Consider the following 27,423-nt stretch of genomic DNA (forward strand, 5'->3'; position numbering starts at 1 on the left):
TGTTTCAGTCAGATCAGTCAATGAAAACTACAAACTATGACTCAGCAGCTATCAATATTTATTTTTATTGTTAGAAACAAGGTTTGTTTGTATCAGCAATGGGGTGTGTATGTGCTTAAAACAAAAACAGGGATAGAATATTTTTGAAAAGTCAAAAGTCACTTTGGGGTTGCACTTTGATGACTTTCAAACGTGACAAATCTACACATACCTTTCAAAATAAGAGTCATCACAACCATCATTTCTGATAGAGGCATCTACGTGGACTGTTGAAAAATGAGGTGAATGTTCAAATTTCGCGAGCTAAGTACATTCGAATAGTGTTTTTTTTTCATATTTTTCATGTTTGTACACTCGATAATGCGCCTGCTTGCTCGTCATTGCATGTTTGCAATTTTTCACCCAAAAACAACACTGTTATCATGATTCAGCCACCGTATTTACCAGATTTGGCCCCACGACTTTTTCCTTTTCCCAAGATTGAAGAGACCCATAAAAGGATGGTGGTTTGCGACGATTGAGAAGATGAAAATCGACTCGCTGAAAGAGCCCAAGGACATACCAAAAATTGCATATTAGAACTGCTACGAGGATTGAAAAAGAAAATGGCACAAGTATATTTTATCTGAGGCAGACTACTTCGAAGGAAACAAAATACATTTTGATGAATAAATGAATATATTTTGAGAAATATGAAAACTCACCTTAGTTTTTCAACATAACTCGTATTATATAAGTGATTTAGGTCTGTTTTCCCTCTCACATTTGTACATACGTTTTCTTTTTCGTTATGTGTAGACGTATTCAAGTGGATTTCAGATTATGTCATAACAACGCCCAACTGCTGATATACGATTCTTGGTTGCGAGACTTTTTTTAACGTTTATGTTATCAACCAGGTAGCTTCGAGGAATCCGTTCTGAATGGTCGTCTAGAGCCAGTGTCAACCGTCCATGGTTTCACAGCCGAGCTGGGAGCAAGTGGATCATTTGTTCCTAAGCATCTCGTCGTGCCCGTCACAGTATTTTTCTACACTTTGGGCGACAACGACAAAGTGTCCTCACCATATCTTGTAAGTGCCGAGTTGCAAACAGTCTTGTCGCTTATTAAGATCATTTTACCCCAGTTTTTTTTCTGAATCCTCAATTTCAAACGTATCACAACACAAACAAAAGTTTGGTTATTTAGGTAACATTTCATTGTATAACTTTTTCGCTGGAAAGTTTACAAAATCGCAACCCATGTTTCGCTATACAATAGCGAGTATAGTGAGTATGAAAACGCTTGAATAAGTATTGTATAGTAAAATATGCTATACAGTAGCGAATATAGTGAGTATGAAAACGCTTTAAGAAGTATTGTGTAGCAAAACACGCAATACAATAGCGACTATGTTGAGTACGAAAACGCTTGAGGAATAATTGTATAGCAAAAACACGCTATACAATAACGAGTATATTAAGTATGAAAACACTTGAGGAAGAATTGTATAGCTATTCCATAGCGAGTATGAAAACGCTTGAGGAAGTATTGTATAGCAAAACACGCTATACAACGAGTATGAGTATGAAAACGTTTGATGAAGTGTTGTATAGCAAAACACGCTATACAATCACTAGTAAATCGAGAATAAAAACGCTTGAGGAAGTATTTTATAGCAAAACTCGCTATACAATCACGAGTATATTGAGTATAAAAACGGTTAAGGAAGTATTGTATAGCAAAACACTCTATACAATCACGAGTATATTGAGTATAAAAACATTTGAGAAAAAATTGTATAGCAAAACACGCTATACAATCACGAGTATATTGAGTATGAAAACACTTGGGAAAGAATTGTATAGCAAAACACGCTATAAAATCACGAGTATATTGAGTATGAAAACGCTTGAGGAAGTATTGTATAGCAAAACTCGCTATACAATCACGAGTATATAGAGTATAAAAACGCTTGAGGAAGTATTTTATAGCAAAACTCGCTATACAATCACGAGTATATGAGTATAAAAACGCTTGAGGAAGTATTTTATAGCAAAACTCGCTATACAATTATGAGTATATTGAGTATAAAAACGCTTGAGGAAGTATTTTATAGCAAAACTCGCTATACAATCACGATTATATTGAGTATAAAAACGCTCGGGGAAGTATTGTATAGCAAAACACGCTATACAATCACGATTATATTGAGTATGAAAACGGTTGAGGAAGTATTGTATAGCAAAACACTCTATACAATCACGAGTATATTGAGTATAAAAACATTAAGAAAAAATTGTATAGCAAAACACGCTATACAATCACGCGTATATTGAGTATGGAAACGCTTGGGAAAGAATTGTATAGCAAAACACGCTATAAAATCACGAGTATATTGAGTATGGAAACGCTTGAGGAAGTATTGTATGGCAAAACTCGCCATACAATCACGAGTATATTGATTATAAAAACGCTTGAGAAAGTATAACAAAACACTCTATACAATCACGAGTAAATTGAATATGAAAACGCTTGAGGAAGAATTGTATAGCAAAACAGCTATTCCATAGCGAGTATGAAAACGCTTGAGTAAGTATTGTATAGCAAAATTGTAAACTTTCTGGTGAAAATCTCACAAGTTTCACTTGAAAAAGTAATGGATTTTCATGAAATTTGGTTTGAAGTAAACCATTTATATTTTTTCAAATTGAATGGTAATTTTGCTTTTGACAAATTGAAATTATGGGTGCTACCAATTATTTCCAAATATTTTATACTGTCGGATATAAAAGCAACGCTTTTGGGCTCTCATTTCATCTACTGCTTTATTAAAGGGACTGCTGCAGATAGATATGAAGTGATTTCCAAACCCCCATCATTTATGATTGGAGGTTTGGAGTTCTTTGTTGATCTCCTAGATCAACTTGATTATCATGAACCAGTGAAAAATTCTTTATAATTATGACCGCAATACCTCAACTTCAAAATAGTTCATTTCTGTCTAGATAATCAAAAACAGTTTATGAAAACTGTAATATTGTTCAATTTGAATAAAATTGAAATTTGGGTGTTCCTTAAGGATCGGTCCTGGGCCCCATCCTATTCTTAATATATGTAAATGACATCTCCCAGTTCATTTATTCAACGATTAGTCCTATTCACAACTAAAAAATACCTAGTTAGATATCTCTTCATACAAATTTAATGAAAGTCGAGAATCAGTTAATGCAAATGTCTCGAAATTAAAAAAAGCCAAAGAGAAGATATAGTAGAAAAATCAACAACTAAATGCTTAGTGTAAACGAACAGTTATCTAAAAAATTGTCTTGATAAAATCTCGTTTTGAGATAAGGAATGCTATTTAGCAGTTCATACAGTTTTGAACTTTTGCAACGCAGAAAAGAGCACTTTTGCAAAGAAAAAGAAGAGATTTATAAGAGCCACTCTTGCATATTAAATACTAATTGATCATCAATTATTAATTTTGAGAACAGCAAACAGCCTAAATCCAAATCTAGCTAAGTGAATAAAATCTTTTATATAATAATGGTTTTTGATTTAGGTTTCCTTTTTATTTTTCAGAGTCATATTAACCTCGGCAAGAAAGGCTATAACGTGCCCAAATCAGGAACCGTTCAAGTTACCCTGTTCAACCCCCTGAGGACGGTGGTGAAAATGTTCGTCATCATGTATGATCTCTCTGACATGCCACCCAACTCCCAAACTTTCATTAGACAACGCACACTCTACATGCCGACCAAATGCAAAGACGCCAATCTAGAGTGGGGTCCAAAATGGCTCAGGTATCTCATACATTTGAGGTAAAAAACACTGAAGACGTTTTCCGGATAACTTTCACTATTATTTTTGCCTTTTGCAGATTCATGAGTTCAAAGTCAGGAAAAATCTACCTCCACAGCGACATAAGAATGATAATATTCCGCAAATGCGACATGGACACAGCAACAGCTCACGGTATTGACATGAGCTACGAACTGCGCAGCTTTACTCACGCCCCTTCTAATCCGAAATTCTCGCCTAGGAAGTAACTAGGAGTCAATTCTGTTGGCAATGATAATCCGTCGTCCACGAATTTTTACAGATACCTGTGCCGCTTGGTACTCGGTTGTTTTTTTCAGAAGTAGGAGGATCATTCGGGATTTCGCTGAATGCCTTTCGGTCTACGCAATGCACCATACGCCTGGCAAAGAACGATGTATCGGAAGATATGGACAAAAAACTAGTGATGCATCTTGATGATTTTTGTTATTGACATAATTTGGAGTTATTGAAACACTTCAGTTGAAACTCTCGGAATGGTCCACCTGACGAACAGACAGTTTTTGTTTGGAAAATCCAATAAAAAAATATCGTTTTTGTTTTTCATCTCCATTCTAGACGAAATAGCTCATCAACTGCCATTTCAGTGTAAATGTTGTAAATACGACGTAGGATAATTTTAAACGTTTCTTTAACACTACTGGTATTATGAAAGTTACATGAATTTGTGAGGAGAAATTCGGAAAATATATTGATACTTTCGTTATTTTTAGGTACAGAATTGGTTACTGTTTTTATAGGTTGGGAAACCAGTAAGGTAGTGTTACAGTCCATTTTATTTAGCATATTATGCATTTCTTAAATTTGTCCTACTTCTCCTTGACCTATGCCACTGAATAAAATTTTGGTTTTTAACTGATGGTTTTTATCGAAAAAAAAATCTTGTGATTTATATCCGCCACATGGATAATAAATCCTCTTGAAAGGTGTGAAGCAATTTTGATGAAACATTTCTATCTGTCCACAAATTCGAAGAGTAGTTGCGTGTGTACGTTTCAGGGTATTTTTAACTTACTTTCTTTTTCGGAAATGCATAAAATGTTTGTGATGCTTTTGATATAGTTATATGAGAGATATTTATTATACATACATATATATATTATACTAATTTTTTATTAGTACTTGAAAAATAAATGTGTGACTATTGAAGCAGTTGTTTCATTCTGTACCAAGAGTTTCATTGAATCTGGAATCTATTTAAAACATGGGAAAGAAAGTTGAGAAATCGTTAGATGCAACGGGACAATTTTCGTGATAAAACTAGTGACAAATAGTGATGAAAATATATTGAATAGAACGTCGCTATGAAAAAATAGCATAAAAAATATATTGTATGTGTTGCAGAACATGTTTTTTTGGGGTAGAACTTTTAAAATTAGTACATAATCGGAGATAGCCAAACAATTTTGACGATACGTGGAAGATTTAAAAAATTGTGTGCTTCTAGAAACAAAAGTGCCTACCATTTATGTAAATATTTATATTGAAGTTTTGGAAAATGTATCATGTGTAATATGGATGAGTTCCTTGGCTGGAAGTCTCACTGTGAGTCAGTAATTTCGAAACTTAACTCTGTCAGCTATCTACGAATATTAAAAACGTGATTAGTTCTGAAGGAGAAAGATAGTGTTATACACATGCCAAATCCACACTAAGATACGGAATGTTTTCAGGGGTCATCCACCTATTTTAATGATGTTTTCATATTGCGATATTGATTCATTGTATCGCTGGTGTCTCTCATACCTCTAGTTGTAGATATTTTTTTCAAACTAAGCAAAATTTAACCTTGCCGTATTTGTACATATTCAAAGACAGTGAAATGACTTACACGTACCATTTTCAAAGACTAATATTGTATATAGGTGGCCCACTGTGACATCATTCAAAGAATGTCTTAGAAAGTACCCATGAAAAGATGAATTTTATTCCTTATTTATTCACTAAGAAAACATTTTGAAAAATTTAGCGGAAAGGTACCCTCATAGTTGAAAAAAAAGATTTTTTCTACCGTTACAAATACTGTAACCTAGCCTAAAATTTAAAATCTCATACACCTACCACACGGAAACTTGTTTATCACTGATGTGATCATTGATATAATCACTACAGGCACTAGAAAGGCATAATTTCAATTAGTTTCAAAATATATAATTTAATCGACTTAAAAACATCACAGCTACAAACTACCTCAAAACCTATCAGGAAAGTTCCTTATTTCATCGAATATCCTTTTTTCAACTAAGGGAATCAACCTCCGATCTGGATCTATGTTACAGCTCAAAAACACCACTTTGTTTGTCTTTTTCGATATTTTGTGGCCATATTCTTGGAATATTCCTCGGTGAAGTTTCCTACGAGTCTAGTGCTTATAGGCAATGTATCATAGCGATTTTTCATAGCCAGTGACAAATCATTGAATTTAATCTGGTCTGCATCGTTTACATACAGGAGAAGGGATTCGTTCATGGCGATCGACTGAAAAACCAATTTTCTCTCCAGCAATTCGTCTCTGAAAACGTGCACGTTGAAGTTTGATGCGACATACTGAATGCTGAGTTCAGGGGGCTCCATTTAGAGTCAAGTGGAACTGAAAAGGGCAACAAAGTAAGAAAGGTACACTATGAACATCAGTTTTCAATTCAACAAGAAAGACAAATCTCTTACCAAGTCAGTCTGTTGAAAAAAAATCTATTATCTTGAATAAGCAATGTAAACAAAACTGATTTTTGAAAATGAACTTGCTATTTTTTTTAATGTCAAGCTGACAAAATGTTTACTAGAAGTTTCCAGTGTTGCCACTTTTACTCCACGGAAAATATTTTTCAAAAATGTTATATCCATAGTGCATTAACGTTAATGTTTTGAATAGACCAAAGATCGATCGGAAAAAACTTACCGATGAATTTAGTAATCCGCCTTTGACAACAAACATTTTGCACCTTATCGTTCAGATACGACGTTTGTCGAAAATATTAGAACAGGAAATCAACAACTTCAGCGTAAGTAGTTCATTTTACCTGTTTGTTAGTTTTTCATGTCTTTAGTATAAAAAAACACTCAAAGCTAATACACAATTGAATGTCGTAATCAGGCGGAGTAAAATGTTTCTTCCACCCGATAAGCCATTTGGCAAGGCTATCTTTATCGTTTGAAAATTTGTAATCTGAGCCACTCATAACAAAATCACGCAAAACAACCCAAAATGTCCAAAACAAGCCAAAATCAAACATCCATCCCTCAGGCACTTGAACAGCTGTTTAAATGTTGCACTATCAACATTTCGCCCTTCAGCGCCCTCGCTGACGGTGGCTCTCTAGCAAAAATCATAATGTCGCATTGAAGTTATTGAAATGGTAAAAAAAATGTTGCAAGTATATAATACACTGGCATCGCAGTTTATCATAGATCTATGAATAGTAGGGACGGAGTTTTGAGGCGCGGAGGGTTTCCACGTTCGCGGCGTGGAATGGCAACATTACTGCACTGTAATGTTGCCATTGTTACCAAAGCACGAACACTGTACAATTGACAGTCGCAGGTGTTCTGTGTTGACAATGACAACTTAACGGAATGATATTGACAATAAGATTGACAGGTTTCAGCTGAGATATGTCTATACGTGTTTATATTTTTTGATTCCTTAAATGCGTTTAAGTTGAATTACCTATATGGACAACGCACCACTGATTTTTTTAGTTGTACGCAAGAGTACTTCAGTGCAAAAGTTAGCAACTTCAAAATTATAATGATTTTATGGACTATCAGAATAATTAGAAATGTCTTCCTTTTATATTGGGTGATAAACATACTCTAAAAGTAAGTACAATTTTGCCCACCTTCGAAATTCTTGATATCATGTTCGAGTAAAAAGAAAAGGAAGTGTGTATGTTAAAAAAATGCTATTTAGTTTTGTTTTTTTGCTAAAATTCTTCAGATGCTCCCAACTATTTTTTGTTTCTGTTGTTCCCAGTTATTTATTTTTTCTTCTGGGAATGCTTCAATGTATTTATGCTATAGCTTGTGAGAATACTCAAGGCGACTAAATGAACTACTCTCATTAAGTCTTTTGTATTATCCTAATATTACAACAAAGACAATTCATCAGTTCATTCTAACTGTTTAAAAATACCTGAAGATGGTAATATTTGTGAACTAAGAAAAGTTTTCATCAAAATAATAATGAAAAATATATTGTAAAAGGACTGCATTGTAATTTTTTCAATTGCTTCTACTATTGAAATTAGTATTTATCACTATTAATTTCATTAACATTCAAACAATTATCTATATTTAGGGCTATAATCAATACTACTCTCTTCTAAAATCTTAGGAGACAAAAATGGATAGTCAGCAATATGCAATTCTGGAACAAAAGCAAGAATCTGCCGTTAACACCATCAACAAATCACTCAAAATCAAAACTGAAAATCACTATGATTGTGCTGAAGATTCCTTGATGATAAATATTGGATCTAAGGAGGATCAATTCAAAAATGAATTCGAAATCAATGTATTTGATGGGAGCATCAAAACGGAAATGGACGTTTATTCTTGTGGGAGTGCTAATGAAAAAATGGAAATCTCATTAAATCGAATCAAGGAAGAACTAGTTAAAGAGGAACATGATACAGATGACAGTGAAAGTTGTTTGATGGAATTCATTGAATGTAAGAGAGAGCCAATCAAAATTGAGGAAGATATAGGTTTATTTCATAATAACGTAAAACGTGAAATTATTGAGGAAGAAACGAACGAAGGTGAGTTTTACATGATTTAAAATGAGAGTTTTGATGGACATTTATATAACACAATTAACAAATGAAATGGTCAATCAGTATTCCAAATATAACACATAGGTTGAATTCTTTCTGATGGTACTTTTCGAAAGAATCCTACCACCATATCTGTAGCGAGACTGTTTCAGATTTTAACTACTCTGTTTACGTGTATTATGAATCGTGGGTTTTTTTAATTATTATTAGAATATATATGTATATATCAGCACAATATACATAATATAGAAAGTTGAGTTGTATTGAGTACATTTTTGTTTCCTTCCTCACATAAGACACCATACGGTCCTAGAAATTTGGCATTTTCAGAAGACTCAATCATGTCAACTGACGTTAATTTCTTTGAAGTGAATTATATTATTTCCCTGCATTCATGACCAAATAACTTTCCTAAATAATTACAGTAGAAATAGTTGTAAGCCTCTGTATCCTTTCAACCTTCTCTATTTTTTAAGATTCCACCAAGAATGTACATCTTCCTCAAAAAAACAACTCTGCATCTACTACAGAAGAAAAACCTTCAGTTGCCAAAGAAAACTCCTCCCTCAAGTGCAGATTTTGTCCTAGGACTTACTCAGAAAGCTCAGCCCTGAAAAGACATGAAAGCCGAATTCACAGAAAGGAAAGACCACATAAATGCCGGTTCTGTTCAAAAACTTTCACTATAGAATCCACTCTGAAAATACATGAACGCTTTCAATACGAAAGAAAAACCGTATAGTTGCAAATTATGTTCAAAAGCTTTTTCCACGAAATCAGACTTGTTGAATCACGAGAGAGAGTCCACACAGGAGAGAAACCATTCCAATGTCCCATCTGCTTGAAATATTTTGCTAAACAATCTATTTGGCGACACATCAGAAAATTCATAAGGACGATAAACCTTTTCGTTGCCAAATCTGCCCACAGGCGTTTCCTTACAAATCCAATCTGGATTACCATGAGAGAGTTCATACAGGAGAGAGACCATTCGTGTGTAGTTTGTGTCCAAAAACCTTTTCTCACAATTACACCTTGCTGAGACACCAGAGAGTTCACACGAAGGAAATGCCTTTTCAGTGCAAAGTCTGTTTGAAGTATTTTGGCCAGAGTAGTTATTTGAGGAAGCACATGAAAAACCGCCATGGGACAGAGTCTCATGAATGTAGGGTTTGTTCAAAACCCTTTTTGTGTAAGTAAAATTTACTCAGTTCTTGATCGAGTCAAATTTTTATATTCATAAAAAAAATCTTACTAGAACAATCAATCTTGGAAAATGTAAACTATTTTTGATAGCAGTGACGACGTTTATAGACATTATTATCATATTATTTTTAGCCAAAGCTTCAGTGGTGATACATGAAAAAACACATACAGGAGAAAAGCCTTTTCAATGCAAGGTTTGTTCCGAATCTTTTACTAGAAATGCACAGCTGAAATTGCACCAGGTGCTTCATGTTAATATATCTGATTTATTGGTCTCTTGAGTCTGAGGAAGTTGAGGACAGAAGTGTTGAAATTGGGGATGGTGACAAAATAAAAAATATTGAAATAGAAATACTACCACAAGTGACGGTTACTAAAAAGGTGGATATGGATACTGTAATGAAAATGCAATATAGTATATGTTTTTGTTTTCTTGATGTTTTCCTTATACATTAATAGTTTTTGGCGTAGTTATTCAAAGCCAACACTGAAATATGGCAGTATAAAATGAAATTTTGACGAAAAGATTTATCAGTTACATAGATCATTTGCGAAATCCTTGGTCTTCTAATGGGCTAATTTTTTTTTGTTCTTTCTTTGATTACTTGTTCAAGAAAAACTCGAAAATATCCAAACACTATTAACGTAAATGGTATAATCGAACGCAGCTGAAAAATGTAGGTGCGTCTGTCGTGAAGAAACTTCTGAAATAATTATTCCGTTGTTTGAAGAAAATTTCTTTTCAAGTAATTCAAGGAACACTTTAATGCAAGATTTTCACCAAAAAATCTACTCCGAGTATAGACATGCCTGAAGTTTTACAAAAACGTGTTCCGTTTTTATAAAACTGTTATTAAAAATAAAAAGTTCTCGTCTATTCAAACCTGTATTGAAGTGCTCAAGCATGACTATGTTTGTCTCTAGACGCTAGTCTCTATGACGTATATTAGTGTTCTGTGAGTCTATTTGGGTGATTATCGAATACCCGAAGACTGGCAAATTGCTCTAGACAACATAGCCACTATCAAGGAAAGAAAAAGCTTTTTTTGACATTTCTTCAAAACAAATGGATGTTTTTAAAATTTTTCATAATAGAACAGCTTTGAGTTTGAGTCACTATGGCAAAAGACTTTCAGTCCAATTTTGTATTTCAAGAAGTGCAGGTTAAAACAGAGATGGACGATTATGTCTTTCCAAAAGATGAAATAGAATTTTGTAAAGAAGAGTTCATTGAGCATGATCCCTTAGAAATTTCTGGTCAAGAGTTTGAATGGGACTCTCCAGGCATGAAGGCAAACTCCTTCAATGAAACTGCCGCAGGTAAACCTGGCATACTCAAATAGTATATTTGACCCATATTTCAAAATAATTTTATTGGCTTTGAATATCACCGTCGAGTGGAATAGTAGCTTATACTAAACAACGGCACTTAAATGAAGAAAATTCATTATTATTTAAAACAGCAATAATAACCAATACAATTTTTGATGAAATTTGTACATAATGTAAGAATAGTTCATCTGCAGAGTTCTGCAGTACCTAGCAAATTTCTGTTACGCCTTGAAATTATAGTTCCTATATGTCAGTACTTTTTACAGAGTTTGAAATGCAACCATCAGACTACCTAGAACAAAGTGAAATAGAGACAAAGAAACAAGGATCTACTGAAAAACTGTCAACTGGAAAACCTTCCCAACGAGTTCGTTCAAGAAGAAAACCATTTAAGTGCAAAGTCTGTCTAAAATCCTTCACCAAAAAATACTATTTGAAAGCTCACATGAAAGTTCACAATGGGGAAAACCCATATGGATGCAAAATTTGTTCAAAAAATTTTTGCTTCAAGTCTCACCTAATAGCCCACCAAAGAGTTCATACAGGAGAGAAACCATTCAAATGCAAAGTCTGTTCGAAATCATTCTCTTTCAGCTCTCATTTGACTACCCATCAGAGGATTCACACGGGTGATAAACCGTTTCAGTGCGAAGTTTGTTTGAAAATGTTTTCTGTTAAATCCCACTTAGTGAGACACGCGACAATCCATACCCAAAGAAAACCGTTCAAGTGCGCTTTTTGTCCAAAGGCTTTCGTTCGTGACTCTCATTTGTCAGCACATGAGAGAACTCATACTGGTGAAAAACCGTATGTTTGCAAATTGTGCCCAAAAAAGTTTTCTTCGAGTTCTAATTTTGCTAAACACAAGAGTACGCACATTAACAAACCATTTCGATGTGCACATTGTCCCAAAATTTACTTGCACAAGTCTGACTTGCAAGAGCACTTGAAACTCCACAACGGACAAAAAACCGTTTAAGTGTGAAGTCTGTTTGAGTACATTTTCATTCAGGTCTCATTTAATCGCTCATCAAAGGATACATACTGGCGACAAACCTTACAAGTGTGAGGTTTGTTCGAAACTGTTCACTGGCAATTCGCATCTGGTGAGACATCGAATGATTCATACGAGAAAGAAGCGTTTCCAGTGTGAAACGTGCCAAAAATCATTTTCGTCTGCTTCTACTTTGAAAAGGCACGAGATGATTCATACCGGAGAAAAACCATTTAGGTGCTCTATTTGTCCGAAGACTTTCACGCAGAAGAGTCATTTGAATGTCCATAACAGGGCTCATTCCGGGGAAAAACCATACCAGTGTCAGTTTTGCTGGAAATCTTTCTCGTCAAATAGGAATTTAGCAAAACATGAGAAGAGTCACGAAGACATGGATTACTTTATGGAATCTGATCAGAAAGTATCTCTTTTGGGAGAGTTCTCAGGAACAGACACTGCAGATCTCCTGACATGTAATGACAGGAAAATATCGATAACGAGCGATGGTACTGAAGAGTATGCTACTAACGAAGATACCAAAGAATTTGTCATGAATAAAATCAAGAAAGAGTTCCCGGCTAACGAAGACCAAGAAGAATTTACTTATGAACATGAAAATGACTTCAGCTCAAACAGGTGATTGTAACATGTGAATATTTTGTATTGAACTGAACTTTATCAAAAATGGGATTTTGTTCTCTCAGTGATGTATATGTTGAACAACCATTTTTCTCAACAGACATTTCTGTTGTTTTTACTAGGCAATGCATATTACTTCAGCGAAAAATCACAAGAATCATGGCTGAGCCATTTGAGTACATATAACTAAGATTGTGAATAATTTCGTTGGCCAATTAAAATCCACGATGAAGTGCACACACTGTGGACAATCATCAGTATCCTTGAATCTTTTCTGGATTTGTCTCCTCATAAAACAAAAAACTGGCCAACTGAGTTGGCCACAATGCTTGGATTTCTTCACAATGGAGGAAACTTTGAATGAAAAACCGACGTGTTAAAGTTGCAAGGAAAGAAGAAAATCACAGAGTCCTTACCAATTCATAAATTTCCTCATATTTTACTAATTCATTTAAAAAGACTATCTTCAACGGAAAGATTTAGAGACAAATTTAATGTTGCCATCGAATTTTCTCTAGGATTAGATATGAGCAATTATGCAGCAGCAAACAATGTGGCTACTTGTCGTTATAATCTATATGCACTTTCGAATCACAATGGGCCTGCTTACAGCGAGCATACTGCAGACCCCCCTACACTGGCACGTATCTACTAACATTTTATTGTGGAATTTGAGATTTTTAAAACCTTTTTCTCTAATAACAATTACTATGAAACACGAGCATTCAATGTGGAAAATGTTTTTATAAAGGTTGAATCTAAACTTTGCGAACATGACTCGTTAGAAATTTCTGCTAAAGAAGCTGAAGCAAAATATACTCCTGATACAGACTCACGCTCTACACGTGGAATGATAAGTTGATCTTTATTCCATTTTTTTTAGCTTATGATGAAGGTGCAACCATTTTAAAAGTTAAAAGCCACCAGAAAGTTAAAAAAAGGCAAAAGTTTTCATGAATGTAGGATTTGTTCTAAACCTTTCCTGAATATATCACATATGCTGCTCTATGAACTAGTTCACTAGGAACAGAAACCATTTCAGTGCGAAATTTGTTCAAAATTACTTGCTTCAAATAACCAACTGAGAAAGCATCTGCCTCCACTCCGAAAAAAGGTCATTCATATGCTAATTTTGTTCAAAATCTCCCAATCAAAGTTAACTTGAAACTTCACACTGGAAAATCATGTTAGGAAAGGTAAGACCTCGTTATTCCTTAGCTCGTACAAGTTTCTCAACTTCTGAGGGTTGTCGTTCGTATGAGGGCGACAGCTGATTAACTGAAAAACAGATTTTAATTGCAAAATCTGCGAAAAATTATTCAAAAGCAGTTCTACCTTGAAGCGATACGAAATGATTCATACTGAAAAGAAATTGTATCTGTGTAAGCAATGTCCAAAATTTACCCGTCATTTATTGAACAACTGTTCAAATGCGAAGTGTGGTTCAAATCATTTGCCTATGAATACCTTTTAAGGAAACATCAAAGGAAGCTTACAGAAGAGACGCTCTTCAGTTGCAAAGTTTGCTCGAGATCTTACACCTCCTCTTCTGCTTTAGGGAGATATCAAATGAATCACTCTCGAAAAGATTGTTCAAATGTTCGAAGGTTCTCAAGCGAGAAAGCCACTTGTTAGCACATGAAATACTTCATACAGGAGAGAAACCACACCAGTGCAAAGTTTGCTTGAAATCACAATTGAGAATTCATAGCACCGAATCCACATTGTAAAAAATCAAAGTCTTCAAGTCAAATTGTATCATTGAAAAAGCACCATACTAGTCGTATTGAGAAGGAGTTTGTAGCTTGTGACATCAGAAAATCGTCGAAAACGCAAAACACTTCCAACTTTGATGCCTCTCACCAACAAACATGCTGAACAGCTGGAACTGTGAACATATGTTCGAGACAAGTATACTAACTTGAAAAAAATCGCTAATTGAATGTACAAAAGCCCGCGAAATTTGAACATTCATTTTATTTTTTGAACAGTGACTGGGAGTAGCCTTTTTCAATGATTGTTATTAAAAAATCATTTTCAATTAGTTCTTTGGGGCGGTTCAAGTATTACGTAGGCACTTACTGGGGGCAGGGGGTCTTTGCTCAGTTTTGATGACATGGGGGGCGGGGAAGTCTAGATGGTGATTGCATCAGCAGTAGTTATTTACTTTTTTACCCCTATGACAACCCACACATTGTCTATGTTTGAAAACGAAACGCATTTTTGGGGATTCTCATGAATAATGTTTACTTTTGGGCACTCAGAACCGAGTAGGGGAATTCCGCACGCTATTCACTTGACTAAATTTTTTCCGTCAATTTACTGTTTCGTTTCAATACGATTTGATGTATTGTAAGCAAAGTAAAGCACGTTAATGTTCACTTTTGATGAGAACTCGCAGATATTCCAAAATCAGATGAAAGTGAGCAGCAAATATACAATGTTATTGTCATGGACTCTTTCTTGAATACCGTGTCAATAAAGTTTATTATTTCTAGAATTATAACTGCTGTTCCTGGATCAATAAAAAAAACAGAATACAATAAAAGAAAAATGAATATAATAAAATTCACATGAGCACGGGAGGGGGGGAAGTGCTTTGCTTACTTTTCCTGATGAGGGGGGAAGTGCTTTGCTTACTTTTCCTGATGAGGGGGGGAAGTGCTTTGCTTACTTTTCCTGATGAGGGGGATTATTAATTGTAATAAGTATGCTTATGTTATACTTGAACGGCTTTTTCGCTGTTTATTGTATCTCAAATTGTTAAAACTTTCCACGGCTTCAGTAAGTTATAAAGAAATTTTTAGTTCGAATTAATTTTGCACCTTTATTTCTCATGAATTGTAAAGGAGTTTATTATAAATGCTTCTCAATAGTACTTACATGATTTTCCACAGAACATTTAATAAAAAAAATAAAAAAAAAAACAGGCTACACAAGCAATTTCAATCAACATTTGAGCCATTACCCCAAATGTGTCTTAAGCGGTGTAAAATATCAAAATCGAGAGAAAATAATGTTTGAATACGAGAAGGTTACGTTAGTGCTGGATGAAATGTCACTCGTGGTGGCGAGTCCTTCTAAATGACATCTCAAAGTAAATAATATTCGACTTGGTACTCACAAAGGCAAGGATAAAACTGCAATTAAATCCCCTTTTAACATCTGTTATAAAAATTTGAATCCGATGTGTCATTTCCTGTTGGTTATATTTACTTTTATACTCAAACTAAATTTTTCGAATAACTTAGAGATCACTATGCTTATTACAAAAAGCAATATAAAAGATTTGAACTTATCAACTTGAGGTAACAAAAAAAAATCATTCGCCTGAACTTTCTGAACCCTTCAAAGTTTTCATCGTATCTATTATTCGAGATCCGTTTTCTAGGGCTTGCAGAGCACGTTGTTCAAATTTTTGCTCAACGTTTTTCAGTATATTGTCCATTTCTGAGATGTTATGCCTGACTTGTTTGTGAAGATCCACAAAGAAACACACAATCTTTTTTTGCTCAGTCTTTACCAGTTTATCCATGCTTTCCATTTCGTTTCTCAATAACGACTCTTTCTCCGATAGGATCTTGAGCTCTTCTTCTTTCTGGGGATTCCTCAGCTCTTGCGTTAGCTCTTCTCTTTCTTTTTCGTATTCCGCCTTCACCTAGAAAATTATCAAGCTTCAAACAATGATAGCGATAAAAAATATCTCTCACCCTCGCAAAATCCATTTCCATTTCAACCTTTTTCTTGCCATGTCTCTGCATTTGTTCATCTATTTCTGATATCATTTTTTCTAGAGTTTCAACCTCATTTTCGATGGCTTTCTTTCTGGCTGTTTTGTCTTTCAGTTCGTTTTCAATGTCCACCATTTTCCGAGCCATTTCGGCTTCGAACTCTATCTTCAGCTGGGCAACTTTCTTTATTTCATCCAGATAGGAAGGTTTGTGGAAACCGGTCTCTTTTAGCATAAGCTTTTTCAGTTCAGGTTTTTTGATGGACACTTCCATCAAGGACCGATTCCAATCAATGACCAGATTTTGCAACTAAAAATGACTCGATAATAGTAATAGATATAGATAATTCAAATTTGCTGCATTATGTTCTTAAATGCAACTTGTCAAATGTAGGAAGAGCTTTCTGAATTCCGTTATGGTCCAGCCCACTGGATGTGTGTTATTTAGAAAACAACGAGAGCGAGAGTGAGAATTATTAAGTCTCCTCCTAGATTTGAAAAGCTATAAATTAAAACATAGGTCGATCTGGACTTCTTTTCATTGAAAAACAAATTTTAAGTTTGCATTATGCTCGCTCAGAAATAAATGGTAGTAAATATAAACATAAACATCCTCAATTATTGAATTTTCCTTATCTTAATCATTCATTTATTTAATTAATATTTCAATTCAAATCATCTAGAGGAACAATTTGTTCAGGCCAGTCTCAACACCCTACACAGTAGGTTAATGGACTGACACCTATCAGAAAACAACTACTCCCCTGGCTAATACCACGAAGGGCGTTGGATTATATCCGACAGGTGTCAGTGCAGGATTCTTCACTGAAGTTATTCCTGCATATGCTGTTGGCGATACAACTGCCGCAATAGATTTTCAATTATTGGAACACACTTGCAGACCGGTTTCGGGCTGTTTGGCCACTCGTCAGTGCAAGGTAGTGTATATCATCAACATAAAGTCGATGTTATGCTGCCCACTGACTATACGTGAAAGATTTCTTTCCTTTTACGAGGAATTGGGCAAATTTGGATATGCAGTTGGTTACCTCGTTCACAAGCAGATGGAGCGACGACAAACCTGTTGTTTGTTGTAGTCTTCAGCTTAGTCCGAGGAATGATACTCTGACGGAATTCGATTTTCAATTATCGGAAATCATCGACTTTATGTTGATGATATACACTACCTTGCACTGACGAGTGGCCAAACAGCCCGAAACCGGTCTGCAAGTGTGTTCCAATAATTGAAAATCTATTGCGGCAGTTGTATCGCCAACAGCATATGCAGGAATAACTTCAGTGAAGAATCCTGCACTGACACCTGTCGGATATAATCCAACGCCCTTCGTGGTATTAGCCAGGGGAGTAGTTGTTTTCTGATAGGTGTCAGTCCATTAACCTACTGTGTAGGGTGTTGAGACTGGCCTGAACGAATTGTTCCTCTAGATGATTTGATTTATAGCCAGTCTTCAAGTATGCCCACTGACTATACGTGAAAGATTTCTTTCCTTTTACGAGGAATTGGGCAAATTTGGATATGCAGTTGGTTACCTCGTTCACAAGCAGATGGAGCGACGACAAACCTGTTGTTTGTTGTAGTCTTCAGCTTAGTCCGAGGAATGATACTCTGACGGAATTCGATTTTCAATTATCGGAAATCATCGACTTTATGTTGATGATATACACTACCTTGCACTGACGAGTGGCCAAACAGCCCGAAACCGGTCTGCAAGTGTGTTCCAATAATTGAAAATCTATTGCGGCAGTTGTATCGCCAACAGCATATGCAGGAATAACTTCAGTGAAGAATCCTGCACTGACACCTGTCGGATATAATCCAACGCCCTTCGTGGTATTAGCCAGGGGAGTAGTTGTTTTCTGATAGGTGTCAGTCCATTAACCTACTGTGTAGGGTGTTGAGACTGGCCTGAACGAATTGTTCCTCTAGATGATTTGATTTATAGCCAGTCTTCAAGTATGCCCACTGACTATACGTGAAAGATTTCTTTCCTTTTACGAGGAATTGGGCAAATTTGGATATGCAGTTGGTTACCTCGTTCACAAGCAGATGGAGCGACGACAAACCTGTTGTTTGTTGTAGTCTTCAGCTTAGTCCGAGGAATGATACTCTGACGGAATTCGATTTTCAATTATCGGAAATCATCGACTTTATGTTGATGATATACACTACCTTGCACTGACGAGTGGCCAAACAGCCCGAAACCGGTCTGCAAGTGTGTTCCAATAATTGAAAATCTATTGCGGCAGTTGTATCGCCAACAGCATATGCAGGAATAACTTCAGTGAAGAATCCTGCACTGACACCTGTCGGATATAATCCAACGCCCTTCGTGGTATTAGCCAGGGGAGTAGTTGTTTTCTGATAGGTGTCAGTCCATTAACCTACTGTGTAGGGTGTTGAGACTGGCCTGAACGAATTGTTCCTCTAGATGATTTGATTTATAGCCAGTCTTCAAGTATGCCCACTGACTATACGTGAAATATTTCAATTCAGTAAATTTATTTTCTCACTGTTATTTTTTTTTATTAATAAATTATTTTTACTTTCAGCAAGTAAGTTAGATGTAATTATTTGTTGTATTCATATAATTTATTGTGAAATCTTTTAAACTTAATTGGGTGTTACCCGTTAATGAATAAATAAATAAATAAATGCAATAGAATAGCGAATAGCTACTATGTAGCTATGATATATCACGGCCATTTCTAAAATGGATTCTAGTTAACCTCCAGAAAGAATAAGAGTCATAAAGATTAATAATTTCATATCCAGCAAATTGCGGTAACATCGGACGTTCCTCAGGGTTCTCACTTGGGCCTCTTGCATTTCAATATTTTTATCAATGACATAACGGCAGCCCCCTTATTTGCTGAAGATCTCAAAATATTTTCCAAGATTGTTTTACCCACTGATGTACTAAATCTTTAAGCTCTTATTACTCATTTTTTCAATAATTATCGATTATCAGATCAATAATGTAGTTTTAGATGCTGTTTCTAACATCAAAGACCTGGGAGTCATCCTTGATTCTATCTTTAACTAGAATTTACATATTTGCTCTAGGGTAAATAAAGCATTGAGATAATTGGGTTTATGAAAAAAATAACGTCTGGGTTAACAATGATAATTATTTCAGTTTACTGTATTTATTTGAAAATGTCATTGTAGGACGAAACTGCAGTAATATTAGTCACAAATACAAATGGTATAAAAACAAAGGAAGTTTTATTTCTCATTTTTCATGTTAGCCTCTTTAATAATCTTATACTGTGCCTTAGTCAGACCTGAATACTGTTCTCCTGTTTGGAACCTTTATAACAACATCCACTCACAAAATATTGAACGTTTTCAATTCAGATTTCTAAATGAAGTCAATTTCAAACTTCATATATTCCTTCATCATCAACAGTCCAAGCAACTAATCTATCTCCAATATCTTTGAGGATACAACACAAATATTTGCTATTTCTCATAAACAGTTATTCAATCTTTTCATAGTCCCCCAACGTGCAACCATACTTTATTTCATTTTATACAAGTTTGAATACCGTATCAAGGAAAGATACATACTATAAGAAAACGAATATATCAAAATAAAATCGCGAAATGTTCATCTCTACCAACTACCCACACCGTAGTTTCTGGTAAATACCTGCCGGAAAACAACTACTTCCCCGGCTAATACCACGCTGGATAGTGAGTTATATCCAACAGACATCTAGGCAGGTTATGTGACAGATATTAGTCTCGCAGATTTTTCTTGTTCATCCAGAAGCAGAACCATGCTGAAATTATTTGAGTAGATCGAGGTAGTACCTTTCATTAGTGGAGGATAGATCCGATCCAAACAGCAAAGTGCCTGAGCCTCGATTAATTTGAACGCGGCTCGCTTGGGTCTCTGTTCACGAGATGGAGCTGTTACTAGTCAACAATATTTCTCTTGCAGCCAAGCCGCATTGAAATTAATCGAGTCCCAGGCATTTTGCTGTTCGGGATGGATCTTTCCTACACTGATGAGGGGTAACACCTCGAAACCGCTGGTAATATAAATTTTCCCGAAAAGTTATTTTGGTACAAAATGAACTCTTGGTACTGCAAAGCTTTAGAAAATGAAATGTACATGCTCCTTTTGGTTATTGTTGAATTCAGATGTACTGAAATGCACTTCAAGCGGAAATTCCTAACAAAGCTTAGCGACTTAATAGTGGCTTCCTGAAAATTTCTGTTGATTTAAAATGATACCTTCACTACTTTTATGAGTTATTTTTACCATTCTCAATAATTACGTTTGCATTTGATTACAATATTTGGTTGTCACATCAAAAACCTGTGCAAGTTCTATTTTGAATTCTTTTTTTCCAAATTATTCACACAATTTCGTCTATCTACCCATATCAGTGATGAGATACTCACCGTGGCTTGTTCGGCATTGAGTTTGGCATCAAAGTCACTCTTGATTTTCTGAGCGTGCTCAATCTTTCCCTTAACGATATCCCTTTTATCTTCCAGAGCTTTGATTCTCTTCAGCAGCTCCATTTTTTCCTTGTAACTGCATGGTTGCGTCTTTATTGCCTCTGTCAACTTGGCGATGCTTTCTTCCAAGCTCACTTTCTTTTCCTTGATCTTTTGGATGGTACTCTCCAATCGGGTGAAACTCAGCATCTAGTTCCGCTTCTTCTTGTGAATCTGACTGTTTGTTTTGGTCGAGGGCTTGCTGGATTTCTTTCAACTGAGATTCTATTTTCTGCAATATAGAAATTAATAAAAAATATAACGATTAATGGACACAATACTCCAAAAAGGGGGCAAACCACGGACACGTGTTTCTGGCTATTGGCCTCATGGGAAACAACACATATGCACGGAGTATGTGTTGTTATATGCAGTTTCATGAAACTGCATATATCAAGAACAATAGTGAACGTAAACAGGAGCCCTGAGGGGTACCATGCTTTAGTTCTTTGTGATTCGACTGTATACTGTTCAATTTATTGGTATCTATGAGACTATACTGAGATGAACACCATTGTAGCTAATTTTTTCTACCAAAATAGTGTGCAATATAAACAATTTAATTAAATAACTTATGTTTTTGATGTAATTTATGTAAATGTAATTTATATTAGAATATGTTATATGGGAAGTTCTTATTTATAATAAAAAATTATTAGTGACTGTTCTATGATGCTGCCTTATTTCAAACTATGACAAAACAAGAATGTTACCCAATCAACACCCTTCCCAAGGTTTTACCTCCGGAATTTTCATGAGCAAATTTTGATATCGAATCTGAGCAAAGTAAACAGGTAAATAAGAACACATATTCTGAATACTTTTCATTGCGTAAGAATCAAATGTGAACAACGAATTAATGACAGAAATAATCAAATACCTGGTTTTCTGAAGTCAATTTTTCCACCTCAGCTAAAATATTTTTATGATACTCTTGTTTGTGCTGCATGTCTCTCTCCAGTTTTGCATGCTTCTCCGGATCAAATTCCAATATATAGGCAATATTTTTCAGGTAATCGGCATTCGCTGCAGCAATTTCCTCAGGGTCATTGTCATGAGCATTGAATATCAGATATCTACTGACCATGTGATCAATGACATTCTGGTAACAAATAAAAATAGTATAGATTTTTCATTGCGAACAGTAAAATACAATATCCTCGATGTTCAATTAATTACTGGACCTTCAATTTTTTTGTCATATTAGCTCAAGCAATAATATTGATATATCAAGGAGGTTGCTTACAGCGCTATCTACCTGCGAATAGATCAAGCAATAATGTCATTATATCAAAGTTACGTACAGCGCCATCTGCCCGCGAGTAGATTAAGCAATAATGTCGATAATTCTGTCAAATACAGATCCCAATATAAAATGAAGAAGAGAGTCACAAACAAACATACATACAGGTGAAGTTAATATAAAGCGTGAAAAAAAAAACAACTAAATATTCAACTCTACATCATTCGTCTTCTATCAATTAATGTATTGTAAATACAAATAAGATATCCTTTATCTCTTGTGATGAATAAAGTCGATTATCATTATTATTAAATGTCTACATTTCCAACTTTCCTTTTCGCTTCCATTGTCATAAAAACAGCAAAATGTATGAAATTTGAACCACAAACCTTGGTCAGCAAAAATTTCTGCCTTTCTTCTGGTTCTAAATGATCCAAAGAGATATCTTCCAAACCATGACCCATATTTATTTTGTCAATCAACCAACCGAACATGCCTATGACTTGAGGCCAAGCATGCATTGTGTTAACTGAAATCAAATGTTAGGAAATTCATATCCCGCAACAAGTTATAAAGAATTGAACGTTGGTCGAACCTACTGATTTATGGAGAAGTGTCTCAAAGAACACATTCAAAATATCACTTGCCTGTCTTGAGAACTGAAACAGCTATTGTCCCTGGATAATGCAACACTTTCAGTTTTTGCGGTATAACCTCTTTGTAATTCTGACTTGTCAGTTGGACGTTGGGAAACATTTCTCTTAGAAGAACAGAGGTTATATAAATAAACGCCTTGATGGAAGGCGGTTTAATGTTGCTTGATGTTACCATGCTGGGATCGAAAAGTTGGCTGAAATTTATGAAATGCTGAACCTGAGGAAAAATATTTCTTCTAGAGCAGGTGAAAACTTCAACTCTATAACAGGTCTGAGAGAAAATATTACCTTGGAGAATTGTTCTGCAACCCAAAACTTATCAGTCGACAGCTTCTGGATGGTTTTTCTTTCCTTCAGAGCAGAATCGGTCTGAGTTAGCTTAAAACATTTAATAAATTTACTATATGAAAATATATAAGCATCTCATATTAATATAATCTTACTCTTGATCCACAGCTTCTTTGACTGATGGTACTAGATCCAGGGGTACTTCTTAGTGTGCTTGGGCCTCTGCCTCTTGAATTCATAGGTGTTAGTTTGGATAATCGTGTGATGCTCGATTTCCTTTCCAAAGAAGTAGTACGTTTCGGTTTTTTGGCACCATTTGCTTGTTCATTGTTTTGACTCAACCTGTATGATATAGCAATAATAATATAAATTCAAGCTTGGTTGAATACTATGCCACAGTGTTCACCGAACAAGTGACAAAGGTGGGAAAAAGATATGTTTAACAAAGGTAACACCATAATACAACATAACTTAGTGCAACTTTTGATTGTATTCCAGTTAAAAATAAAAATTTATATCTTCACATATCTTAGGCTTTTTTTATTGTTTTCAACTTTCCTTATTTTGTGAAATGCTGAATCGTGGCAGGTTAAAATCCCAAAAAACATCAATAAATTATGATTTCTCCACAAAATTGTGGAACTCACAAAAATCAAATAGAAAATTATAGTGGATTCGAGGAAAACAGGGCATATTCTTGAAAATCTACATACCTAGAGGATGATTGGGCTCTTCTTGAACCACCAGTACCAATAATTCCGAATAAATTAGTCCTTGGCACGGGTATGTGCGAGCTGCTGTTTGATCTTCGAAGCATTTTCTTGAACCTAATGTTTTTTCTCGTTACTGCTCAATTAATAAAGGGAATACAGTGATTATAAACCGCTGAAAACGAATTCAAAATATGAAAGTCCCTTGACATTGACAGTAATGTGACAGAACTAGAGAAGCACTATAATGAACCACAGAACGCATAAAACGTGTGTCAAATATAGCAGATGGACAAATCGTATAATCGCTATAACAAATTGATACAAACGACTACTACTATTCTATGAAAGCATAGAACAACTACAAACACTGTACGACTCGAAGTTAAACAATTTTATTTCATAATATTACAATATTGATAACTTTTAACAGGACATTCAGAATGGAATATGTCAAAATACTCCGAGTTCTTGAAAAGTATCGATTCCGTGCCAATATTTAGGCCAACAAAAACTATCAGATGAAATTTAAGGTCAGCTAAGGATCCCACAGAACCTATAGCAACACCTGGGGTGTACCGGATTCCTTGTAGCTGCGAGTCGGTCTAAATTGGAACCACGAGAAGAAGTGTGTGTACCCGTCGACTCGACAAATCAGCTGCTCTGAACAAAGAAGGCACTCAAAACATCACATTCAAAGATATAGTAATACTCGATAAAACTCAAGATTACTGTCCAAGAATATATAGAAAGGCAATAGAAATTAAAAACACGGGGGTAATTTCTATAGAAGAGGTAATGAACATCAATAAAATTTGGCTACCGGTACACAAACAAGGTCAGGTAAACCAATTAAGAGAAACCAAGCCTCGCCCACTAATGATATCATAAAACCAAAGTCAAACACGAGCATCATAGTTAATGCAATTGAACGACGGGAACAACTCAAGCCGGGCACTGCAACCGTTACCACATCGCCTTTGTTGTCTGCCGCAGTAGTAGACGAAACGCCGTGCATGAAAACCAGCGGACCGCGGTCAAAAACCCAAAAAATAGCTTTCACACAGTTATCTGCAGTTGTGAAAGTTTACATTCTTTGATTAATCAAGATCTCTCTCTTCTTCCAGAAATGAAACAGGACAGTTTGAACAAAATAATACTACATTTAATTCAGTCATTGCTAAAAATAAATGTACAATTAAAAATTAAAATTTGAATTCTATTTGTCAATTCTAACAAGGTTTCTAAAAATATCTTTGTCATATCACATAAATTTGTTAAAATGCCCTCAGACAGATTCAAATTCACTTTCTCTTAAATTACATTTAAAAATTCATCGAACTATCTTACAAAACAGGACTAGGTATATCACAATAGCCATTAGCACTATCATATTCAAAACTCCTATCCACCCTAATCGGTTTCCTACATACAAAAAACACGCTGTCGTATTCGTACTGCAGCATCGACTTGGGGTTCTGACAGTACTTTGTCTTGATCCCCGTTTCACACTTCTCCATGTCAAAGCCAATACTCTTGATTACTTGCTTCAGCACCTCGAAACTGGGCTCGATGCTTTCGGTGTTCTTCGCATCGGAATAGTGGTAGAGGAGAGGGCCTAGATTGATCCACAGCCCCCCGGTTTGAGTATGTTGTAAATAGTTTCGATGAACTCAACAACATTTGGGGCGCAGTCGATGAAGAAGCAAGTTGCCACACAGTGCCATTCGTCTTCGTGAGTGTATACTTCCAGAAAATCGCCCGCAGTCATGGAGAATTTGCTGTCGGGAGTGGGTTCAGGGATCACGTCTGGAAATCTGGAAGAAAATTATATTCTTGTGTATTGATGAAGTGAAAATAGGCGAAGATTAGCTCGAAGATACAGGAAGAAAAACTTCGGCACGAAAGAACTGTGTAGATCTTCTTCTGATGAAGCCAATTCAGTTAGCAGTTGCAATTCTGATGTGTGGGAGCAGTATTTGAGTTGAATTTAAAACAAGCACTTACCTCACACTGAGAGTTTGATCCTCCCCTTTCGTATTGTTACAATACTGGTGTATCCAAGGATGGATCTCATATTCATCAACTTTTTTACAGAGATTCAGAACGAAAAATGAAACTATAAGCATGAACATATTGAATTCGTTCCCTTGGCAGGAGAACCCCTTTGAAGCTATTTCGAAAGCCAGTCTACCGAGTCCGGCTCCGGGGACGAGTATGCTGATGTTACCCCGATCAAACTTGTCCTCCGGATAATTTTCAAAAATTTCCTTGATAATGGGTTCGTAGCATTGCTGGCGTTCGAATGCTCCCAAGCTGCTCCAGTCACGCATGAGCTGCTTGAAAACCGATTGTACCTTGAAAAAAATTTGTTAGTAAGGTAAAATAGAACAATGTTTCTTAGCGATTTTTGGAGCTCTTAATCTTCCACAATCTAAAACTTAAATTTTGTACTGTTGATTGTTGAAGATGAAAAACCCCACTCTTCCACAACATAATTCTTTATCACCTTATCAAGGCCTTCAGATAGTGTTCCAACGTTTTGTTCAGAAAGAGTCATAGTCTCGCTTAGGTGTACATTTTCGAATATACAATGAGCCTCTCGCACTACCAAAGGAATGAATTCAGAATTTTTCTGAATGCATCTTTTGAACATTTCCAAATCCTCCTTGTACTTTTTCAGCCACATCTTGTGGTGAGGGGGTAAGTTATTGAAGCATTTCTCTTTGTGTTCAATCCTCAGCAGCGATTGTTCCCTGAAAATATTAAATAACCATTGATCTCGCAATTTAACTCTACAGCATTTATAAAAACGCGAAGTAGATCAATTGAAAAAACTACTTACTGTAAACTACTTACCCATAACTTTTCAGTGTATTGAGAACGGACATAAAATAAGCCCGCTCCTCCTTGGTTCCTAGTTCAGCGTTCATTTTGAGTGTACAAAGTTCGAAACATAAATCCGTATACTACTTAACCTTCAACAACGATTGAATTTTTGAGAAAAAGCCCATAAATCTTGAACATTTAAAAAATTGAATTGGGATTAACAATTTAAGAAAACAGGTTGATTTCCTCTTCTTTTCTTTGTTCTCTCTTATGTCCTTGTTTCCTACGAACATTTGGCCAGATTCTTATAATCTTAGTGAGATGTTTACATCACAGATGAATAAGTAATGGGATTCAAGAAACACTATATCATGAGATTTGCACTGAACATTTTTACAAAAACGCAACACGTGTTTTGCTAGACACTAGGTGCTTTAGACGTGAGTACAGACACGCTTGAAGAAGCTATTGTATTGTTGTCAAAATGAAATTTTCATCGAGTCGTTACTGTTGTTAGTGAACGTGATCACAGTAAAGTAGTTTGCTTAAAATGCTGGCTAACAACTTGACAAGATGTAGTTCTGATAATTTATCGACTGAAATCAAACTACAATTACACCGCGTGTTCCTTTTCTCAAAAGATGACTTTTTCGATTAATTGTAAA

The 27,423-nt window shown here is 35.4% G+C and overlaps 7 protein-coding genes and 1 long non-coding RNA gene across 10 annotated transcripts in view; 4 read left to right on the top strand and 4 right to left on the bottom strand.

The window, feature by feature from the left end:
* atos (atos homolog atossa) overlaps window positions 1-4,971 on the top strand; it is a 58,034-nt gene extending 53,063 nt beyond the window's left edge. Inside the window, 3 exon segments of the mRNA XM_074179537.1 lie at window positions 900-1,072; window positions 3,565-3,803; window positions 3,863-4,971. Coding sequence (XP_074035638.1) covers window positions 900-1,072; window positions 3,565-3,803; window positions 3,863-4,031 — 581 coding nt within the window. The 3' untranslated portion in view covers window positions 4,032-4,971.
* LOC141484612 (uncharacterized) overlaps window positions 1-27,423 on the bottom strand; it is a 431,842-nt gene that overhangs the window by 128,170 nt on the left and 276,249 nt on the right. The gene's annotated exons all lie outside the window — the stretch shown is intronic.
* LOC111513642 (uncharacterized) lies at window positions 7,398-10,235 on the top strand. 3 transcript variants are annotated; one of them, XM_023169865.2, is made up of 3 exons: window positions 7,398-7,641; window positions 8,156-8,582; window positions 9,936-10,235. In XM_023169865.2, the coding sequence occupies exons 2-3, from the start codon at window positions 8,165-8,167 to the stop codon at window positions 10,082-10,084; spliced, it is 567 nt and encodes a 188-aa protein (XP_023025633.2). In that variant the 5' UTR covers window positions 7,398-7,641; window positions 8,156-8,164; the 3' UTR covers window positions 10,085-10,235. The 3 variants fall into 3 exon arrangements, with proteins under 3 accessions (XP_023025633.2, XP_074035711.1, XP_074035710.1); XM_074179610.1 differs by lacking the exon at window positions 9,936-10,235 and adding an exon at window positions 9,074-9,716 and having other exon boundaries at window positions 7,399-7,641; window positions 8,120-8,582; XM_074179609.1 differs by lacking the exon at window positions 9,936-10,235 and adding an exon at window positions 9,074-9,716 and having other exon boundaries at window positions 7,400-7,641.
* On the top strand, window positions 10,817-12,114 carry LOC111513643 (uncharacterized). The gene is made up of 2 exons (XM_023169866.2): window positions 10,817-11,123; window positions 11,402-12,114. Exons 1-2 carry the CDS (start codon window positions 10,922-10,924, stop codon window positions 12,112-12,114), a joined length of 915 nt encoding a protein of 304 aa, XP_023025634.2. The 5' UTR covers window positions 10,817-10,921.
* Window positions 12,110-14,368, top strand: LOC141484609 (uncharacterized). The gene has a single exon (XM_074179612.1). The coding sequence runs from the start codon at window positions 12,254-12,256 to the stop codon at window positions 12,767-12,769; it is 516 nt and encodes a 171-aa protein (XP_074035713.1). The 5' UTR covers window positions 12,110-12,253; the 3' UTR covers window positions 12,770-14,368.
* Window positions 15,653-22,054, bottom strand: LOC141484610 (uncharacterized). The gene is made up of 4 exons (XM_074179613.1): window positions 21,913-22,054; window positions 20,934-21,264; window positions 16,479-16,808; window positions 15,653-16,426 (listed from the first exon to the last, which is right to left on the bottom strand). Exons 2-4 carry the CDS (start codon window positions 21,180-21,182, stop codon window positions 16,091-16,093), a joined length of 915 nt encoding a protein of 304 aa, XP_074035714.1. The 5' UTR covers window positions 21,183-21,264; window positions 21,913-22,054; the 3' UTR covers window positions 15,653-16,090.
* LOC111513644 (uncharacterized) lies at window positions 22,900-24,150 on the bottom strand. The gene is made up of 4 exons (XM_074179614.1): window positions 23,933-24,150; window positions 23,375-23,561; window positions 23,220-23,309; window positions 22,900-23,148 (listed from the first exon to the last, which is right to left on the bottom strand). Exons 1-4 carry the CDS (start codon window positions 24,034-24,036, stop codon window positions 22,915-22,917), a joined length of 615 nt encoding a protein of 204 aa, XP_074035715.1. The 5' UTR covers window positions 24,037-24,150; the 3' UTR covers window positions 22,900-22,914.
* On the bottom strand, window positions 25,073-27,029 carry LOC111513646 (carnosine N-methyltransferase). Its single transcript, XM_023169868.2, is given in 5 exon segments — window positions 25,073-25,568; window positions 25,571-25,746; window positions 25,937-26,286; window positions 26,439-26,685; window positions 26,789-27,029. Coding segments are annotated over 5 exon segments (1,140 nt in total). The 5' UTR covers window positions 26,863-27,029; the 3' UTR covers window positions 25,073-25,275.

Source organism: Leptinotarsa decemlineata, unplaced genomic scaffold, assembly GCF_025532065.1.
Source record: "Leptinotarsa decemlineata unplaced genomic scaffold, Ldec_3_MD MMD2_tig00026282_RagTag_RagTag, whole genome shotgun sequence".
NCBI classification, from domain to species: domain Eukaryota; kingdom Metazoa; phylum Arthropoda; class Insecta; order Coleoptera; family Chrysomelidae; genus Leptinotarsa; species Leptinotarsa decemlineata.

Coding starts and splice junctions, on each gene's coding strand:
- LOC141484610 (XM_074179613.1), bottom strand. CDS start 21,182: ATGCTGAGTTTCACCCGATTGGAGAGTACCATCCAAAAGATCAAGGAA. Junction 16,809..20,933: donor TCAATGCCGAACAAGCCACG/GTGAGTATCTCA, acceptor AGTCATTTTTAG/TTGCAAAATCTGGTCATTGA. Junction 16,427..16,478: donor TGGAAATGGATTTTGCGAGG/GTGAGAGATATT, acceptor ATAATTTTCTAG/GTGAAGGCGGAATACGAAAA.
- LOC141484609 (XM_074179612.1), top strand. CDS start 12,254: ATGATTCATACGAGAAAGAAGCGTTTCCAGTGTGAAACGTGCCAAAAA.
- LOC111513644 (XM_074179614.1), bottom strand. CDS start 24,036: ATGCTTCGAAGATCAAACAGCAGCTCGCACATACCCGTGCCAAGGACT. Junction 23,562..23,932: donor AGAGCCCAATCATCCTCTAG/GTATGTAGATTT, acceptor TATATCATACAG/GTTGAGTCAAAACAATGAAC. Junction 23,149..23,219: donor TTGCAGAACAATTCTCCAAG/GTAATATTTTCT, acceptor ATTTTTCCTCAG/GTTCAGCATTTCATAAATTT.
- LOC111513643 (XM_023169866.2), top strand. CDS start 10,922: ATGGCAAAAGACTTTCAGTCCAATTTTGTATTTCAAGAAGTGCAGGTT. Junction 11,124..11,401: donor CTTCAATGAAACTGCCGCAG/GTAAACCTGGCA, acceptor TACTTTTTACAG/AGTTTGAAATGCAACCATCA.
- LOC111513642 (XM_074179610.1), top strand. CDS start 8,165: ATGGATAGTCAGCAATATGCAATTCTGGAACAAAAGCAAGAATCTGCC. Junction 8,583..9,073: donor TGAGGAAGAAACGAACGAAG/GTGAGTTTTACA, acceptor CTATTTTTTAAG/ATTCCACCAAGAATGTACAT.